This window comes from Amblyomma americanum, chromosome 6, assembly GCF_052857255.1.
Source record: "Amblyomma americanum isolate KBUSLIRL-KWMA chromosome 6, ASM5285725v1, whole genome shotgun sequence".
In the NCBI taxonomy this organism is placed as follows: Eukaryota; Metazoa; Arthropoda; class Arachnida; order Ixodida; family Ixodidae; genus Amblyomma; species Amblyomma americanum.
Genome location: NC_135502.1, coordinates 39,847,597 through 39,868,473, shown reverse-complemented (window position 1 = coordinate 39,868,473; position 20,877 = coordinate 39,847,597). Strand labels below are relative to the sequence as shown.

The 20,877-nt window shown below is 46.0% G+C and overlaps 1 protein-coding gene across 1 annotated transcript in view; it reads left to right on the top strand.

The window, feature by feature from the left end:
* Nucleotides 1-20,342, top strand: part of igl (IQ calmodulin-binding domain containing protein igloo) — a 175,171-nt gene extending 154,829 nt beyond the window's left edge. Inside the window, exons 3-5 of the mRNA XM_077628586.1 lie at nucleotides 12,452-12,649; nucleotides 16,342-16,453; nucleotides 20,162-20,342. Coding sequence (XP_077484712.1) covers nucleotides 12,452-12,649; nucleotides 16,342-16,443 — 300 coding nt within the window. The 3' untranslated portion in view covers nucleotides 16,444-16,453; nucleotides 20,162-20,342. The remainder of the gene's footprint in view (nucleotides 1-12,451; nucleotides 12,650-16,341; nucleotides 16,454-20,161) is intronic.
* The last annotated feature ends 535 nt before the right edge of the window (nucleotides 20,343-20,877 follow it).

Genomic DNA, 20,877 nt, shown 5'->3' with positions numbered 1-20,877 from the left:
TGTAGCTAAGGTTCGCTTTTGCAATGAGTCATCTTTCAGCAGGTTCATTCATTACTGACGGCTGACAATTTGACGTTAATTCAATGAACGTAGAATCACTGTTTGTACAATACTGTGAGAAACTGACGCACGTTTGCAAGCACGTTTTCAAATTTTTACATTATGTACCGTACATATGATACGCAGAGCATCGCAGACTCAAAAAGTTTTCCACGGACAACCCTGCTTTTGCTAAGCCACGCGCACTATCTGCTCATTCCATTAATAACCGCTCCTCCTTCGATGAAAGGAATGAGAAATTATAAGGCTTGTCTTCGGTCATTACAGACATTTCATGAATGGCGTCATGACTTGCAGCCGTCAATTTCACTCCTAAACACGAGTGAAAGTCACCAGTAATGTTTCTGACTTCGTTAAAACCTTACGCAAAGAGCCGCTTTAGGCTTGGCATCGCAGTTTCGCCTTGGTGCTTTCTCTTTTTGTTAGTTTAATATTTTTTCATTTCCTTGTAAAACAATTACATGAAACCAGAAGAGGCAGCTGCAGCAGTTATAACTCGGTCATCAACTAAAAATGTTTTTAAAAAAACACATGCAGAGTTGCCCTTTATACGGAGAAAAGTTAGAAGTTGTTCTCTGGTTTTAAGTTCAAGAGTTCAAGAGTTGAAATTTCAGTCTGGTATTGCCGGGTTCTGGTTAGAGCACACCACAACTGCGGCAGGAATTGCTTTTCCCTGTGTTTCCTCGCGGCTCAAAGTTCAGCTCAGTTCGAGTGTCCGCAACAAAGAAGAGGATCAGTGCTATCGCTATTGTTTGAAGCTCTCGAGTCTCCCATCTGGACTTCGGATTGCGCCAGTCTTCAAAACAACCGGCATCTCGAATATCCTTCGAAGCGTGTCGTTTCTTCGAAGCGTAATGCGTAGCTGCTGCGTTGCAATCCTGTGTTGATATAACAGGGCGCTGGCGTCAAAAGTCTTGTCTGTGCGTGATTTAAAACCAGCGCTCAGTAATTGCTCCTGTTGTTACTGTTGCTCTTTGTCTTCGTTTCTATGGGAAATTTTTCGAAGAAACCCAGTCCTCTTACGAGCGCAATTTCGTCTTCCAAAGCCTGGAGGGATTTTAGAGACGAAGATAACATGTTTTTGAATATAACTGCCATCACCATCAGAGTTACGTTAATGGTGATGATGGCGATGATTACGACGATTGTAATGGCGTGTCCTCCGTGGTGTGGCATAAAGAGTTTAAGTATTTAAAATTTCAACCACACAGTCATACCGTAGAGAATAATATGGTAATTTTTTTATTTATTTAACATTAAAGAACTCAAAAACAGCCAGCACACATATAGACTCAGAAAAAGTTTTTGAGAGGCATGCAGAAGCATACTGTGCCGTAATTTCACTATTTTTCACCAACCTTACAGACAAAACGGTAAACTCGCCCGAAAAACTTAAATGGACGCTTAGGAGAAATTTAAGTTGGCCGATATTTTTACTGAGAACAATAAATTCTCCCTTTAACTATACTAGCCATAATTGCTTGGCCAACACAAGAACCACTTTCCGCGAAAACAGTCTCATGATGAGTGTCCCCTAGTCTCCTCCTCAATGCGGCTATGAATGCATCTTTCTCTCAAAAAGTGAAAAAAAGAAATCAATATTTCCCCTCTAGAACAAAAACAACCAGCCTGCCGGGTTACCTTTTCATATGGCCAAATGTTGTGATCTTCCGAACCTGCGTTATTTAAGCAACGCGTAAAGTACATACGAATCACGTATTGAGAAATTTCAGTTCATTAGCTTCCGGTAGAGGGAGGAGAATAAAAAACTTCGTCATAAAAACCACCGCAGATGCGCCAAGCGAGACACGGCGCAACTTCCCGCCCGGAAGGGCTATTCGAATTCGGGTCACGCTCGTGACAAATCTTCGTAATGCGAGCCACCGGCAGCCCCACTTTGCCGAGGATTTTCAGCCAACCAACGTCACTTCGACCAAAACAGCCGTCGCCACTCTCTTTTGTATTATACACGCGTGTGGGGAGCTGCCAGCCGAGGCCAATAATTCCTCCGTGACAGCCAAAGTAGGCCTGCTCCGGCTCAGTAGAATTAATGAAACGACGGCGGACCGTGCGGCTCCGCTATTGGCTTTGCGGAGCACAACTCGGGAGCTGGTTAAGTCGAGTGACTCTTCGGTGTTAGAGCGCCGAATGCGGGTCACATTCGCAGGTACAGCGCGTCCGGATGTGTCGGTTACCTTTCGCGCGTGGCTGACTGTGATCGATTTTATCCAGTCGCACAGTTTCGGTACAGCCCAGCTGAGATAGTTCACACGGGGCTATTCTTCGTGCAACGTCAGCCAGTGTAATGACAGAAACAGCTACCTTTTTCAGCGACAGCAATATGAGAAGCTTTTTCTGGAACAAAATGGCGCCGTCATTGTTGTGATTTCTCATAATCGAAAACTACCATCAGCGCACGTTAAACATTCCCATGTGGTCGAAATTATTCCGGAGCCCTCCACTACGGCACATTTTTCTTCCTCTCTTCTTTCACTCCTTCGTTTATCCATTCGCTTACGCCGCGGTTCGGGTGTCCCGAGATGTGAGACTGACACTGCGCCATTTCCCTTCCCCAAAAACCAATTTTAATTTTTTTTTTCAATAAAATTTTCTCTACCTCATTTTCTTCATCATCTCCCTCTTATTTTTCTACTTCTTCAGCTCCTTCACCTTCTTTCTCAACTTTCTTCCCCAAATTTCCGGGAAAAAGAAGAAGCTTAGCGGAATTTCATGGCCTTTCTTCTTTCCACTGTGAAGTATTATTTATCTTGTTCTTTTCGACGTTCTTTCTATTATCAATAATCAGTCGTGACCGAGCTTAGGTCACTTGCAATGACAGAACGCCCGGTATTTTTAGTTTTGCGTACGCTAAGGGCTACATTTCCGCATTTATTTATACTTCTACGAATGGTTGTGCGCTCGTTTCTTTATTATTGCGTATAGTCGCCATCCCCGGGTGAAGAATAGTTTGATCGTTTCGATTGCTTCATTCTTGCTGTTTTTTTTCTTCAACATGTTCAATGCCGTTACCGGCGTGTTTTTTCACTGGTGTCATTTCTTGCTGCAATTACGTTTGCTTGACCAAGAGGCAGCCATTAGCTCCGGCTATTAGCTCAGTCGATTTTCGCATAAAATGATACATGTTACCAAATATAAAACACCAAACTATAAAATTTGAAGCAAAAAAAATGTATCCCTGCCCGGAACGAAAATTAAAGTGCAAACATAAAGAAATGCAAAGACAAAGTCCATCAGGGAATCCCAATTCCTATTCTTAATTTTGCTAATGACCTGATTCTTCTTTACGTCTCCGCGATAAAACTTAGCTTCTTAATAATGGGCCACAATGTGTAATTTCCGGAAGCGGAAATGCGTCGCCACTGATGGGGCCTCTACCGCAATGTGGTGCACTGCTGAAAAAAAGCATACGCCGAGACTTTTATTTTAATCCAGCATCTTTTAATTCTATTCCTTCAACAAAAAAAAAGTGCAGCTCAGCTACCAAAACTCACCGAACACTTCTCGTATATGTGTCAATGTCTTAGAACCATAAATTCGAGTAAATCAAACTCGATACGCCTCTCTTGTGTGACAAAATTTTCTCGCCAAGCGAACAGCAAGCTCGACGACGTGTGGGGAGAGGCACTTCGTCAACAAGGCGGTAACTTTTGAATCTCCGTGCATCACTGAGATTCAGGTCTGAAGTGTTGACACAGCTGGCAAAGTGAGCGCATTTGACGAGCTCATCAACCGTAGGCCAGCACAAAGCTGTACACATACAAGCTCCCGAAAGTGCTCGAACACGCGCGCATACATATATGCAAGCAAGCCAGCACACTCGCGGTCGTCGTCTTGCATTTCGGTGCTCGCGCGAGACTCCATCGCGGCGCTGAATACAGGATTCGACACTCAGCCGCCCTGCGTGAGAAGGAACCGACGCAAACTCGTAATGCGCGAGTGCATTTGCGCGGCACCTCTTCCCCTATTTTCCTCCTTCCCCATATCGGGAACGTGCGCGCGATGCCACCGACAGAAGTGGCGCCGTGGCAGCGGCTAAATGAGCCGGAAGTGGGCCATTCAGATCGCGCACTTTCGGAGACGGCGACCGAGGGAGCGATACGCCGTGCCCTACACGACGCCCTCGTTTGCCGGCTTCCCCGTAGACAAAGCCACTGTGTGCGCGCGCGCCCCCTTTTGCGATCTGTAATTGCGCCGCTATATAAGCTTTCGAAAGACGGCGTCTTCGTCCCGGGTAGCTCGCTGCATGCCCTCTGCAGTGGATCCTGCGACCTCGAGCTTCGTCGCTTGGGAGGCGGGAGAACAGTGTTCCACTTTTAACGCGACAGCGTTAAGGGCCCCTGTCGTAGAAAAGCCGGTGTCGTCGGCGTCGGCGGCGTTGGCCGTGAGCGAAAAATCCCTCCTTCTCCTCCTCGCAATGTACGCCACTGCCCCAACAGATAGCGCGCGACGACAGCGCCTCCCGCTCGTCTCGTTCGGGCGCAGTGGGGCCGTGCGGGCACGCAGGAATCACGCGCTGAGCGGCGAACAACGCAGCGCACATCCAAAGCGCGTTCACCACGAAGCTTGCGGCTTGCTGCCCGTTCGTTCGGCGCGGAAGCTATGCTGGCGTTCGTGGCATCGGGTTTGTCGAGAACGATGTGCCGACGAACTACGACTGCAACTTGAGTCCCGCGCGTTTCGGCAAGACGGCTGGCATCGCTTCTACGTGGTTTGCCGCTCCGCGCGTCCGTTTCAGCGTATGTAGCAGAGCGATTTGTCTAACGGGCAAGGCGTCGCGCCGAACGGGCGATGGCGTTCCGTGGACTCGCTGGCAGTGCTGCAACACGCTGTCGCGTTCCACTCTTAAAGGCGAAGCTTAAGCGTCCTCCAATTTTTTGTTACTTTTTTGTATTTTGTTTTTCGGAATACTCGCGCCAATCTGGGTACTTTGCAATAGAAAAAGTTTCAACCAGACGCGTCACTCTGTGCTCGCCTGGTCCATCTACGTTACACGACTCCTTTTGTATGCAAAGCGGAACAGTCCCAGGCCGCAACTCTTTGCCGAGAGAAAGGTGCTGTTCGCGGGGTTCGGGAGATCGATGGCACTGCAGAGCACTGCCGCAGATGAATCGGATTTCACGAAGAGCACGCGAGTCTGAAAGTGGGGGAAAAAAGTGACTCCGCTCCTGTTAGAAACCCAGCTACGCGGAGCTGATTAAATCAACCTCTAACGACGTTCAGCGACTTGAAAGGCCCGTCAGACAGGCGATGCAATCGCCGGCGTGGCTTTGCAAAATTAGGTTGCCCGGTATGGCAGTGTCTTTCTTTTGGACCAACTCCTGTACATGTGCCAATAGTTCGAGGTTTTTTCTTGGAGCCATAGGTGCCGTGTAGTGAAGTTCACGGGTTGTCAAGCAATAATGGCTACAAAGGTTCCGCTAACCCGGTACGGCTGGTTTTAACACCGAGAGCAGAAAACCAAAGGATTGATAAAATTTCAAGCCAAAAAGAACATGATAGAAAAATGTGAAGATTTTTTTTTTCATCCTCACGTAACCTAATAGCATTGGCGTATCAGCCTTCGCGAGCCTCCTGGCGTAGGAGCTAAGCGTGAGGGCTTGTAAAGACAACTGAAGGCCCACACTTTCTTTCTTCTCCCCAAAATCAATACATATTTTATCTTACGTTAATCGGCTGTAAAAAACAGATATGAAGCACTCTTTTTTGTTGTCACACCCTGCCCCGCACGCACGTACAGTTACTTAGTAATTCCGCTTCTTATTCCTTCATTCATAGCCACACGTTATTTCAGACCACCTATCTCAACTAACATTTCTCTTAACCAAATATACGGCTTGCTGAAGAAATGGTGCCAACATTAGAGTTCCAACTGGTCACAAGAATATGAACACGGATGTAGTTTAAGCTCGTTTGCCTTAAATAAAGAGGACAGCAGCCGCACTAAGATTAAGCTCCAATCTTGTGTCCACTATCGTCCCACATGCGGAAACATGCTTCCACGAAACGAACTGAACTGAAGAAAGTCAGCCGCTGCACATTCACTGCATCCAGAAAAAGTGAAGCGCGCGCCAATGAAGCAATTGATTCTTCACAAATGAACACCGAAGATGGTGGACGCTTAACCTCGTACGGCACCTCCTTCCCGGTTCGTGGGTTCCTTAATGGTTTTGCCATGGGCAGTTGACCACAGCACTCTACTGCACGACGCAGCTACACCTAAAAAAAAGCTATTCTAAATATGAAAAACAGTTTCCGCCTCCTTCTCCTTAGTGATGTGTCGACCCTGAAGGAAGAATAAAGCACTTTTCACACAACTGAATCTATGAAGCCACATGGCCTGTGTTTGGGAGGATGTGGGAAGGAAGTTGAGTTTTGAGCCAGTGCGAGGAAGCGATTTCTGTTTATCGTAATCATCATTATCGTCATGGGCTTGTCTACGTCTCCTGCGGGATAAAGGCCTCTTAAAATTATTTCCAATTAGTCCTGTCCAGCTAGAGCGGTGGCCACAGTAGCAGCAAAGCTATCCAATCTCTCCACAAGACTTTCAGTTGCCTCTGGGTACGTTTTTATGAACTTGAAATCTACTCTGATACCCTAAGAGACAGACTTCCTGTTTATAGACAAGCAAGAGATTCCCATATACTCATCGGCAGTTTTTTTTATTTTTTTTATTTATAAAACATACAATTACATTGGTTAAACAGTACGTTTTACACGAGGAGGCCCCCAAGAAAAACTGCCGGGGGGGGCTCCTAACGATAAACGCATTACTAGGTAATACAAAATGCAGCAGTGGTAAAATTGCCATATTGACTGAAATTTTATACTGTCAATCGCAAACAAATAGCCAAACGCAGTGAAAAAAAAAACACTTTAATTAGTTAATTAGGCATCAGTCAATATCCTCATGAAATTCTGTTTAATGCGAGTCTGATATGAATGTAAAGCATGTGATGATTTGTTTAAACGGCTAAGTGTTCCTTAGGGATATGTCAGCAAATTTAGTGGTAAATTTGCCATATTTTGTTCTAACCTTATGTTATAACCTCTTTATGTAATCGTAACGAAGAAATTAGGCTTAGTACCTATTTATTAAATTGAAGATCGCCTGAAATGAGCTCTTCGTGACCATTCGTTGTGCGCTCCTTGCATTCCTCTAATCCTACACACAAAGAAAAATGTTCTCGAATCTCCAATGTTCGGTTCACCAGCTGATTAAATTTCAGGGTGTGGGCGAGCAAAAGAGGGCAGCTTATTTCCTTCTTATAAATATTCATGGATCGCCTCCACCAACTCGCAACTTTGTCGTCCGACCAGAGGCAAAAACTTTTTTGATCACAAGTCCGAAAGTCTTTTCCTCGATTGGTACGCCATCGCCCGATGAGGACATCCTCCCGCTGGCGAATCTCTTCCTTTTTATTTTCTTTTTTGCCGCCTTGAACGAGAACATTCCACGAATGTCATCTGTGTTCTTCGCATTCTCTCGCACCCCTGCCACCTTCTTTTTTTTTTCCCCTCTTTTTCCTTCTTTCAACGAACGAACCAATAACGTCAGGTTTAGACAAGCGCCCTTGATTTGCTTTTTAGCGAGGCCAATTTTGAAAACATAAGCCTCAGAATTGAGAAAAGCTCGTTCCTTCGCACCAGGTCCGACGTGAAAAGGATCCCTCTCTCCTTTGCCGCCGAGATGAAGAAATTCACGCAGTCGCCTAGCCGTTGAGGCCACACGCCAGCGGCCACGCCGAGAAAGGTTTCTTTCTTTTTTCTTTTCTTTTTTCGATGTCGCGGTCGAAAGAACACGCTCGACAAGAAATGGGAGATAGCTTTTTGTTCTGGGCTTTCGGAGGATCGCCCACCCGAACCGCGTCTGTTGTTTTGTTTTTAGAACCCCAAGCGCCCTCGACAAGGACCGGCTCCACGCCCCTAGTCTGTCAAGTCAAGCGGACGTTTATATTATTCGCTCGGGCCGAAGGCCGTGTCCGGTTTATCGAACGATCCGGGGAACAGGGAACCCGGCATTTTTGCTTAACTTATTACGTTGTTCCTCGGCACCCTGGGCCTCGAAGCTCTCCTAGCGGATTTTCGAAGTTTTTACGAACAACATGCAGACACCGCAGTGGATTAATGGCTTACGGCGGTTTGATTCCCCGCACAATTTAACGTGCTCCATCACTGGCTGTGGTGGGTGCGTTTGTTGTAGCCGAAAGCAACGCGAAAAGAATACACGTGTGTGCATAGAGAGAGTGTTTCGTTTTATTCAGTGCAGATTTGGCCTAAAAGTAAAGATTAATAAAGTAAGCTCAAGCATTCTACACCACTAAGCACTTATTATTATAAAATAAGTGATTAATTACCTTTAGTTACTGAATTTAATTTACGAACATCTTTATTGATATACTGAGATGAGACAGCAAATAACAGGCTGCAACAGCGGGGAAAGACCGGGTGTATAAATAGTTCTGTTTCGTATTAAAATGTCAACTACAAGCTTAGAGTCTGTCCTTCCGTTCTTCTATGTGTCCGTGTCCTTTTGCGCAACCACGAATGCCTACGGCCAGCTTTGTCACAAATGTATCCTCAACTCAACGCAACCACTGATGTATTCCTTAGATTGCAATAATTAACGTCCCGACCGCGAGCGTGCCATTGAAACGAGGTTCGAAACAGGACAATTTCGAGTTAATTCTCAATAAACCATTATCTTAAGAAATCGCCTAAAGTCGTCGGTGGCCGAGAACCATGCTGTCGAACTGGAACTAAACTGAAATGAAAAAACAAAAAAGGAAGATTTATTTTTGGGCGCACTGGACTTTATCTATTACGTCACATCTTTTTTTCTTTTGTGGCCGAATCAGGCGAATCAACATACCCATGTTATTTTTGGTGCAAGTAAACTCGCTTCTTATACAATTTTATTGGTGCATTCGCTTTACTGCTCTACGTAATACAGGCCCGAACAGTATGATATTATTACTGAGAGGATTGAGCCCTTACAATGAGCTACCGCCCAGCGAGGCGCCTGTATTGCTGTGGTTTCTACGGTATCTCGATGAAAGGCAAGCCAGCCCCCTGACGAGAGACCTTCCTCGTGAATTACATAGATCGATATGTACCAAAGGCTTCAGAAACTTATACGGGTGCACATACAAAGGATGCGTTCTCCAAGCACTTGGTCGGATTTGGTGGAAGATTCGAAGTGAAGGGGAAACCTGAGTCATCGTTTTTCCACAGCTTAGTCCCGAGATGACGGGCACACAGAGGACTCTTTGCAGCCGCGGTGATATTAACTTGAATGCCACGCAGTAAAAAAAAAAAAGGGAATGTCAGTTCAGTTCGATTAAAACGTTCGTTCTTTCTCTAAAAAACAACAACTTAAAAGCTGAAAACAAATGCGACCACTGCCAGTAATGAAAAAATGCCTGTCCTATATCATATATACAACGTGCTTCACCTAAGACTTTCTGCCATTTTTAAAACTAGGGTTTTTTTTTGGTTAGAGGTGCGCTTTTTTCGGCATAGTAATGTCAGCGTGTAGCACATCAGGATGCAGACAAGACGTGCTAACCAGCTGGCTAGTTAACTAGTATCGAATAGTTAACCTTTTAACTATTACTGTTAGGCTCCCTAATTATTGAGAGGCATGTGGCTCACCGTAAGTAATATTCATATCAGTTTTTAGAATTTGGAAAACGCGGTTACCCTCGGCGCTGTGGTCCAACAAATTTTGGCTATTTCGACGAGTTAGTGCACTGCAGAGGTTACTTTGCCTCCAGGCTTCTCGAAACCGCATGTATTTTGGTGCGATGTAGCCAAAATTTGTTGGGGCACAGCGGCGAGGATAACTGCGTTTTCCAAATTCTAAAAAACTAATATGAAAATTACTTACGATGGGCTACACGCCTGTGAATAATTAAGGGGCCTAACAGTCATAGTTAGAAAGTTAACTATTTAATATTAGTTAACCGGCCTGCCAGTTAGCACGTGTTAGCGTATTCTGATATACTACACTGCTGACAATGCTATGCCGAAAAAAAGTGCTCTTCTAACTCAAAAAGGCCTATTTTCGAAATTTTCTGGTGAAAGCCCTAAGTAGAACACCCTGTACATCATGTGACGTGGACAAGACCATCTGCATCACAGAAGTCGGTTCTGCGCCCAGCACCAGCGAAGTAAACTGCCTGCTGGGAAAAAAAAAGGAAAATCCAGAAAAGAATGCACCCCCACAAGAGCAAAAAAACTCTGCTGGAGAAAATCTTTAGTATCAGCAGGACATATCTAGCGGGGCGTAAAAAATTCAGACTGATGCATTCGCGGTCCACTACTCTCAAGGCAACGGCCCCCGGTCGTGGGACATCCTGATAGCATGCAAATAAAGATGCGATCACAAACAAAACGGATCTGCAAGACTGCGAAAGCCCACTAACGACCGTACACAGCGAAAAAGCGGCCGAGCGTCCCGACTGGAAACTGCGTGCATGAGGAGCACGCCAAATTGGGCTCGAAAAGAATGAGGTGCTGCCATACAAGCTCCGACTGCGTATCGCGTCCCAGCGACACGGCGAGCCCATTTCTTTTGGGGGCTGTTTCTCTTAACTGCTTGCAGCTCAGAAATAAACAAAGGACCCGTCGAGCATTGTTTGCAAGGCGAACGAACAAAGCGGGGGACTAAGCATGTACAGCCCGCTCTCTTGTTGGCTCGCGCTCCTGTCGCCGTTGCTCACCGTGGCTCGGAAAAGCAAAGGATGATTGCGCCCCATTTCAGCTTGGCCCAGAGGATAGTGCTGCTAGTGCCAGCAGCGCTGGCGCACCAGCAACAATACCGAGTCCTGTCACTCTTTTTTTTTGTCGCTCTTTCCGGGAATTACTTATGTCATCGGTCTTCCCCTTCCCAAACTATCCGTTTTCCCCATAATTTAGTTTAGGCCGCGGCACAGCCTTCGCGGAAAAATAGTTGTACATCCTTGGTCACTCAAAAGCGGTTTTGCTTGGTGAGCCAAAATGCTACAAATGTATATTTACAAATTCTCCATAGAGATCTTTTCACATGTGCAATTTTGAGCGCAGCCATATTACCACTGGACTGCGCCAGCAGCGTTCTCATTGGCGGATTTCAAAGAGGCATCTACTGCGCGTACGCAGCACAATACAACGCGCACGCACGCTTAATCAAGCTGTGAACAGTGAAAAGGTCTATATACCCCGCCGCGAATTAGGCGTTTCACGTCCCGCGAGCCGCAAAAAAAAATATATAATAATTCACAGGGACACCTAATTACGTTACAGGTTGGCAATTTGATAGCATTGTAAGCGGTTGATGCCTGTTACCGGAAATGACGTCACTTCCGGTCTGGTGACGTCACTTGCCTCGGCCAATCAGAATCATCGGGTCTAGTGACGTTACTTCCATCCAGCCAATGGGGAGATTATACGACACATGCCACATTTTGTTTTTTTGATGAGGCTTCAAACGTTATTGCAATAAAAAAAAGAAAGAGGAGGATGTACGAGGATATTATGACTTCCAGAGAGCCACTTGGCGTCTGCAGAAACTTGAGAGAGGCGGCAGGGCTCGGCGTAAGCCGCTGTATTGGCGTCTTCCAGGTATGTATTCCGTTAAGGTGATGTTGCCTGTTCTATACCGTAGCAGACTATGGAGTAACGCGCGCCAGGCGCCCACCCCGCCCCCATCATGAAACACGTTTTCCTGCGAATCTGGCGAAATACAGCGTCTTACAAAGCGCCCTTGAGGGAAAGCGATGAGAATGGCGAAAAAACACACAAATGAGAAAAAAGCGCCAAGTGCAGAACACAGGGAAGAAAGACAAATAGAAGGACAAAGTAGAAATAAAATGGTGTCCGGCTGTATCAACCAATTTTAAATTCTACTAGGTATGAGTTAACGCTTAATGCTAAGGGAGCTAGATGGAGACCGTCATCTCGTCTCGTATCTCAGAAAGGTTCCACTAAATTTTGGCTGTCGAGCGTCTTGGTCTCTGAAAAACTCCTTTACAGCCCCTCTCTTCACTTTTCACTGTACCTTGCAATGTAAGCGATTTCCGTACCTTCTTTTACCTTACTCTACCTTCCTCTGCCATTCGTTGCTCTCACTTCACGCGTCTGCACTTCACGCTTCCCCGCTGCTTTACCTTTGTTTGCTTTAATTTACCTTGCTCACTTGTGTCCGCATTCACTCAAAGGACGCCTTGCAAAACTACTGTGTGTTTACGACAAAATTTTCACGATTGCAAATTTTTCACGAAGTCTTTCCGGACGTCTAAACGGCCGCATATTTTCACATAACCCCTCTTTCTCTTTCTCTCTTTCTTTATCACTTTGTTGATTGCGTCCACCACGATGGTGACCGCACCAGTTAGCCGATATCGACCTGGCGGACCCGAGCCTAAACCAGGCGGCCAGCAAGATCCAGGCGACGTTCCGAGGCCACCGAGTCCGCAAGAGTCCGCTGCACCAGCCCAAGGACCAGGCGGACCAGGCAGACCACCAGCAGCAGAAGCAGCATCAGGGGGAAGCCAAGTACCAGCAGGATGACGCCAAGGAGCTGCCTGACGTGAGGATGCGCCTTTCTGCCATTTTTTTTTTCCCCGCTATTGACGCAGCCTCAGCTAAGCCCCCTTTCCCAACGTTTATGTTTCTGATGCCGAAATGAAGAGAATGTGCCCGAATGAGACGTATTCTGGCATTAATGGCACCAGGGCCTGTCATGGCCTATCGCCCATTTTCACGAAACCGACGCCACTTTGCGGCGTCACCGCTGTGAGGAACTATAGAAGAAGGATCGGCGCGAGCGAAACCACGTCGTTTGGCTGCGTTGCGTGAATGGTTCGATAGCACATACAGACGTTGTTGCCAGAATTTTGCCGTAAAACTATCTCTTAGGAGAGCTGTCGCATTGATCTTTTTCGCGCCATCGAGACAGAAGAGCCGCTAAGTGCCACTTCGTGATTTTTATGGCACCAACGATGCAGAGAGAGCATACGAACAGGAAATTTCCACGCTGTGGTTGGAACGCTTGCAGGACCTGACAGCGAATTTCTTATCAGGAACCGAGCGTATATCTGTAAAAAGATGATTTGCATGGGCTACAAATGCTTATGTAAATACGAAGAGCTATTTGTTGGAAAACATCGCTGAGCACATATGACTAACGGGGACATATCAAGTGCGAATAGTTTTCTGCATGACAGCCTCTGTATTAGCAGGCCTTATTACAGAATGTTTGTATGTATGATATGGAGCTTTCTTATTCACGAAGAGGGTGGAGGGAGGAGTACGACATAACTCATGAGCTCAGTAAAACCACCCAGTATAACCAGTGTACCACCCCGTTAACTATTACTCATAGACCACCAATCTGAAGATGACTGCAAGACCAACCACAAATGCTAGTTTTGTGCGAACGCTTATCACGCTACGTATCTTACACTAATACAGCATAGCATGCCGCGATACGTGATTTGCTACTGCAACCCGCTTCCGCGACCCACCAGTGGGCACGCGCTGATTGGTGTCGCCGCGGCAGGCGTGCGCCCAGCTGGTCGGACACACGGCGCCATCTGGCGCCCTCAAGTCGATGTGCGCACGCGCAGGAGCGCCCCGCGGAAGCGGATCGCGTTATGCTATAACTCTCTAATGTCTGCGCATTCCTTAAACGAAAAAGAGTTCTTAGTGTCAATACACAGACAGGGCATAAAAGACGATATACGTTCCTAAGTTTGAACAATAACCGACGGAGTTCTTCCAAATATTGCTCCCTCGCGTGGCGGTAATCAGCAAGCAATCTTAATTGAACACAACCAAGAGGAAATAAACGCAGGTGACTGGTCTCTATTGACTGAGACCCGCAGTGCCAAGGAACATATCACTACATTTGAAAGCATCAAAGAAGAAAAAAGAAATCGAACAATCGCAGGTGCAATGAACGATTCTAGAATTTTTTTTTTATTTAATTGCAGCCGCACACGGTCCCTAATTAGCAGGTGCTGACGAGCACTCCGTTGCGCCACGTGCCGCTGTCAGAAAAAGCGACCAGAGCTGCAGGCTAATGAGGATTTCATTACTGCTCCTTCTATTCTTGCGGCCCGTCACTCGATCGCGCTCCTCTGCATCACCTCCACGTGACAAAGAGCCCTCTCCACCAGTGCAAACTATGCGCCCTCTCCAACTAGTCCGTTCTTGGAGGCGCAGTCGAAGCAGGTACCTTCGATCACACGTGATGGGTAAGAAATGTGGCTGCGCGCTGAAGAAGGAAAGAGAAGGCTGAACAATGAATTCGGTGCTCCTCACACAAACAGGGAGGGCACATCGCCGTCGCTCACGCTTCGTCGAGTCTACCGATGAGCTCTGAGCCCATGAAAAAGCCGAGTGGCTAGAGACTACCATTCTCCCCTCACAAAAAAAAAAGAAAAAATAAAGAGCTCAGTTTACTCCTGTGAATAGAGCAAGTGGAGCAATCAAACGTGAGAACACAGCAAGCAAAGAGGGCAGCAGTAAGGTTTAATTCGAGGCTTAAAATTGCAATAGAGAAGAAACGCGATTAAAGCAGCGCTTGCAGTTTGGTCTGTTAGTGTTCCATAATTGAAGCGAGCGCAAAGAAAGGAAGAGCAAAAATAAAGGTAGAAAAAAATTTACCCGTAGTCTCCCTACGTCTTTTTTTCTGTCTCCGATGAGCATACTTCACGAAATGGATGAGTGAAACTCTGCAGTTAGCTGTCGCTTGAATCTTGGTCTAACAAGGGCGAACAGTTTTAACTGGAAGCAAGGCTCTGTATTGACATTAATACATAATTAAAAAGGCTATTATGAAAAATGCACAGTGAACTGATTTAAGAACAACAAACGACAATGTAGTTAGCTAATAAAATCATGAAACCGACTTGCTTTCTTTCTTTATCATGAGGCAAAACAGCATTAGTGCCGGGCGTTCGATTATTGAGGGACAATACATCTTGAAGCTAGAGCCAGGAATTCGGGACAGCACCCAGCCAGTACCGGTAAGCCTATCGCGTTCTGTTCAGCAGCGATTCGGTCATTCTTTGTTTTTCTTACGTCAGTGATGACGTCAACGCGCTATTTTTGATGGATGGATGGATGGATGGATGGATGGATGGATGGATGGATGGATGGATGGATGGATGGATGGATGGATGGATGGATGGATGGATGGATGGATGGATGGATGGGTGGGTGGATGGATGGATGGATGGATGGATGGATGGATGGATGGATGGATGGATGGATGGATGGATGGATGGATGGATAATGCTGAACCCTTTAAATCGGGCGGTGGTTCAAGCCACCTAGCCAATATTCAACGCCATGCGCCACGTGGTGATAGTCAAGGGAACTAGAAACGCTTGGCCCGAATTCCTGGTGATGAGGCAAGTTTCCGAGAAGGCCTAAATGAATTAGCTTAACGTGCAAGGCGCAATGAAAACCACGCAGTCAAGAGACACCATTAGAGCGCTTGTGCTGTATCCTGTCGTACTCTTCGCGCCTTTTCACATTAATAACGTGCACCAACTCGCACATAAGTCTGCCATGTTGAATTAATCGATGAAAGAAACTGACTACGACTGTCTGCATAATTACGTGCAAGCGAGAGTAGTTTCACAGTACTTTAAACGCCTCAGAGGTGGAACGCCAGTATCCTAAGATGCTCAACAAAGAAAACGGTACCGCCACAATGGGCAAGTGGTTATGGGTAAACTGAACACGCCAGACAGCATAGTAGATGGGCTCGACCGAAAAGTATACTTTGAAGCCCCACGGTTCTAGGTGAAAAAAATGGAAAAAATCAAACGACCGAGTAAGTCTAAAGGTACATATAATAACGTAACCATATTTATTTGGAGCCCGATTTCGATGACAGCAGAGAGATGCTGCCGTAAAGACAGGTTGGAAAAGTCAGAGGGCCCCAAACAACTAAGTTAGCTTCACAGTCATTGCGCGAAACAAAAATGTAACAAAAAAATTGCAGACACAAGTGATGACAATATGATGACAAAAAATAGACCCACGCCCACGAATAGAAGATACTGCTACAAAACTAGCCCCAATTGCAGGGAAGAAACATGCACATCTTTAGTTCAGGAAGAAATGCTTTCGAAGCTGTTTGCAAGTTGATAGCTGTAGATTGGATTTTTTTTTCAAGAACAAATTCAGGTCGACTGCGTAGTCGCAGCGCTCAAACGGAGCGTTGTGTTGCGCAGAGCTTACGTGGAACTTTGCCTCTTTCCGCAGGAGCTTAAGGACATGGACCTGAACGATCCGGACCTGGCCAAGGCAGCTGTCAAGATACAGGCCACGTTCCGCGGTTACAAGACGCGCAACCAAAACGAATGACCACAACCAGGTGAATGCAGCTCTGTTACGTCAGCATCCACTCACTCTGGCCCAGCTGCAGCCATGGTGAACGTACACCAACTCGCCCAATTTTCGGTACTGCCCAGTTACAGCATGCGAACCGTGTCAAAGTCTACTGAATACATATAGCAACACTGATTGCGTAGCTATAGAAACTAGCGCATTTTCACGACTGAAAAAGCACGAGCCTCATGTTTTCGGACTCAAAAGCGCTTCCACTGGGCTAGAGCAGGACCTACGAGGTTGGTCAAAGGTATCCAGGCCACAGCGTCTGCTTTCGAAATGTAGATGTCTGGAAGGTGAGGATGAGTGTGACCTTCACCCTGAAGGCGTTGAGCTTCACATGCACAGTAAGGAGGTACTCACGTGACGTCGCGGGCCCCATTTTGTCGTACAGACCGCAGCTTCGGCTGTGCAGGTCGGTGCAAGCAGACACGCGCAACGGTCTTTCGCCGGGCTGCTCGTATAACAAAATGGCCACTGTAACGTCGCCGATTAAGCGGACCCTGAGGCCTAGGGACTTTTGAACAACCCGTTCATTGACGCGATCGGCGACTCGCTTATCTGAGAAAACGCAGCTGTCATCGCGAGCTAAGGCATCCTCACCATGTTTGATAAGATAGCTCAGTGACTACGGCGTAGAGCTGCTGCGTGCATATGTGTATGGTGCGATGAATTTGCACCTGTGCTCGAATAAGCAGCGCCCTTGTTGGCAAGAGCACCTACTCTCTGATCAGCTGATAGTCGATCGTACTACGAGCTTTAAAGAGAAGCGCCGGGTCCATTCACTACGACATTCTACATAAGCAGCGCTACCGCCCTCAAGCTCAAGAGGCAAGCTCAAGAGGCCTGCCTCGTTCGGGCGCATTAATGAGCGTCGCTTACGCTTTTGAATGCTGCCCCCCATACTTCAGTGCATGTTGACGCTTCGATGCCAGCTAGCTGCTCTACGGTAAGCACGGTAACTGCGGTAACTGCTACCGTACGGCAAATGTGGCTGGACAAGCCTGCCAACGGTACAAACGTCAGCGCGTTACCGTATTTACCGCACGGCTGACCGGCTACGGTAAAACTGTCTAGTGACACCCAGTCGTAGACGCAAAGGCTCTACGCCTCTCCTGGGAAATAAAATCGAGAGAGTCATTTAAAAGGTGGAAAGCTTTGTAAAGTAAACAGAAAGGAGTTCACAGATGGACAAAATTCACGTGGACACTTGATTACCTTGTCTGGTGACAATGCGTCATAGCATTAGAATAACTTTCTGACGGGCTAGTTGGTACATCTCTATTAAACAGCGTGCGCTAACAGGACGTACACAGGAAACTTGGAGACAGAGGAAAAAAGCGCAATTTCCAACTTTAATGACAGGAAAGGATGTCAGACGCTCTTTTATATCTGCTGGGGTGAGGGTGTGCGAAATGAATGACAGAGGCAAACAACTTCAAACCATGGTGAGCTTTGTTACGCCACGTGTTTTTTTTTTTGTTTTTTTGTTTTGTTTTTTGTTTTCCGCTGTTTGCCTCTGTCATTCATTTCACACACCCTCACCCCAGCAGATATTAAAGAGCGTCTGGCATCCTTTCCTGTCATTAAAGTTGGAAGTTGCGCTTCTTTCCTCTGTCTCCAAGTTTCCTGTGTACGTCCTGTTAGCGCACGCTGTTAGTTGCATTAGAAGTTGATGTCTTTACCAAAAGTGATGTCACACCAGGTCTAGTGAAGTCATCACTTCCCTTCAGCCAATGGGAAGTTTCCGCTATGGTGATGTCACTTCCCTCCAGCCAATGGGGATACATTTCTTCCCCGATGAAGCTTTAATACTATCGCATTAAAAATTACTTCTAAGCAAAAGGAAGTTTTTTTACTTCGGCTGTTTAATAAAGTTTCTAGCTAGGAAAAACGTGAAAAGGCTTAGAGAATCGGGCGCCGGCGGCAAGCCACTCCGGGAGCACAAAAGGAAGACAGCGTCAAGGGTAGAATGCAGAGCGTAGCGTAACTGAGAGCGAGAAAAGGTAAAATAAAAACTCCATTGTCCAGCCATACAAAGCGAAGCTGCGAACGCCAACATACACAGCTGCATGAGGTAGCTTAATTAGCTTTGTTTGGGAATTAGCACGAAAAACAATCGAGACAAACTTTGCTATTCCCGCTTTACTAAATGCTAATTTCCTGTTGCATATGTTTCTCTCAGTATACATGCATGACACTTGTATTTGTTCTTACGTGTCGATAGGCTGCGAAAACCTTGGCACGACGGAAGTCCCGGAGAAAAGCAACAAACCAAAAGAGCACTAAATTTTCTTTGCGGCCTGCAGCTGGGTTGCAAGCGCTGTCCGTGAAGAGAAGTGCACAGGGAACAGCTAGACACCATAGCCAAATGCTCCATCTGCATGTAAACTTGGAGAATAATCAGATCTTTTCATATAACTTTCGTGTTGCGTGAAATTTTCGCAGCCAAATTTAGATCGTGTTGTCTACCTGTCTTGATCAAAGAGCATACGGGAACAGCCAACCCAAGCTTCAACCCCCGGCACCCTTTCCGCCCGTTTTTTTTTTTCTTTCAGAAATCCACTTTCGACCCTATGGCATCGATGCCTTTGCTTTCATTACATCGGCTCGCATTACATCCAAGCTCGCGAAACCGGAGATTGACGCGAGCGCACCAGCTGGATCCTGGGAGCGTTCGTGTACTGGCGTCGCTTTTTGTGTTATTTTTTCGCAATATCAGTTCGTGGCCGCTCGAATCACGTATCAGGAACCTAATTATCTGCGCCTCCGGCGCAGCTTGTGGGCCGCATCCGATAGAACGCAGCATGGACATAGCGCATTGCTGCGGCCGCTTTTCCCGTCAGATCGATTATGCACTCCTCCCCCCTCCCCCCCCCCCCCGCCTCTTTCTCTTTATTCTATTACGAGGCTTTGTTGCCAGGCGTGCTCCACGTTGAGGCGCACGTGTGCTTGATATTTCGCAGTATATTTATTACGCCCTGTTTATCTCTCTTGCTTTCTCTCGTACACACCATCCACCTCCCAGTTTAAGGGTGAGACTCTAAGAAAAAAAGGCACTGCTGGAGTTTTGCTTGCGACTTTTTCCTTTGTCGTATAATCCAACAGAAACTAAATATACGATGTGTCTCAACTGTCTAAACAACAGTACAAACAGTAAATAATGGCAGCTTTGAGAGATGCGTATCCTAAAAACAGGATGCGTTGTGAGATAGGGGGTTGCTTTATCTTTTTTATTTTAAACCCTTGTCTGTGAACGTTTTGCAATGTTGTGCCAAGCTGCAGTATCCTTCCCACATTTTAGAAATCCTCTCTTGCGGTATACAAAAGAAAAAAAATAATTAGTGCCGTCACACCAGCCTAATTCTCTACTTCTGTAACAATTTAAAAAGATTCGGCAGTATGATTGGATGATTGGACTGGGTGTAAATGTTCGCAGTTTCCAGCTTCCACAATTAACCTACCCACTCCCTTGCAGATTCTTACAAAAGTGCAATGAAAAATTTCCATCTGCAGATATTTTTAAAAATACAAACCTCCGAGCCGTTTCTGTAACCATAAGTTTTTCACCAAAGCTCGTTGCTATTCGTTCCGGTTCGGGTGGCTTCTGCGCAACAATTTAGCAACTTCAGAACCCGCTGCATACGGTGGTAACTTATTTCTTCGTTCTTCTGCCTTCTCCCACTTTTCCTAGGATGAAGACCATCATCGAGACTTCATGGAAGCCTGCCCATATATAAATATTTATGACATAGCATGCGACTCTGAAACAATGTTCGACTTCATCTAACTCCGATGCAGGCAACAAGTAAGGAGGGTGTGGACGAAGGAGAAGAAAACAAGACGAAAAGAAAATCAAAGATTTTCCTCAGCGAGTGTCTGCGTAGCACTGCATACATTCTTCCCTCCTCCCAGGAATATGTACTGCTTTGTGTTCGCGCACTTGTCTCCGGGGATCCCGTCTATAACCTCGCGAATCATTCGGACGAAACAAATATATATATATATATATATATATATATATATATATATATATATATATATATATATATATATATATATATATATATATATATATATATATATATATATATATATATATATATATATATATATATCGCAGGAGACAGAGCCCAGCGCGTCTACTGACATTTATCAAAAACGCTGAGCAATCTTCCTTGCAAAGTGAGCATTCCGATTCCACAATGTCGCAGCCTATCTCGAAGACACAAACAGTTAATCACTCATTTGTTTCAGCGCATAATGGAAGCACAAGCATAGCTATCCTTCCTCGTTTGTTTACTTATTAATTTATCCTAGCGGAACAGTAATAAATGTATATGATTGAGCGCATAAACAGAAAAAAAAAATCAACTTAAGAGTACAATGAAAGCACGCACGCATGGCTTA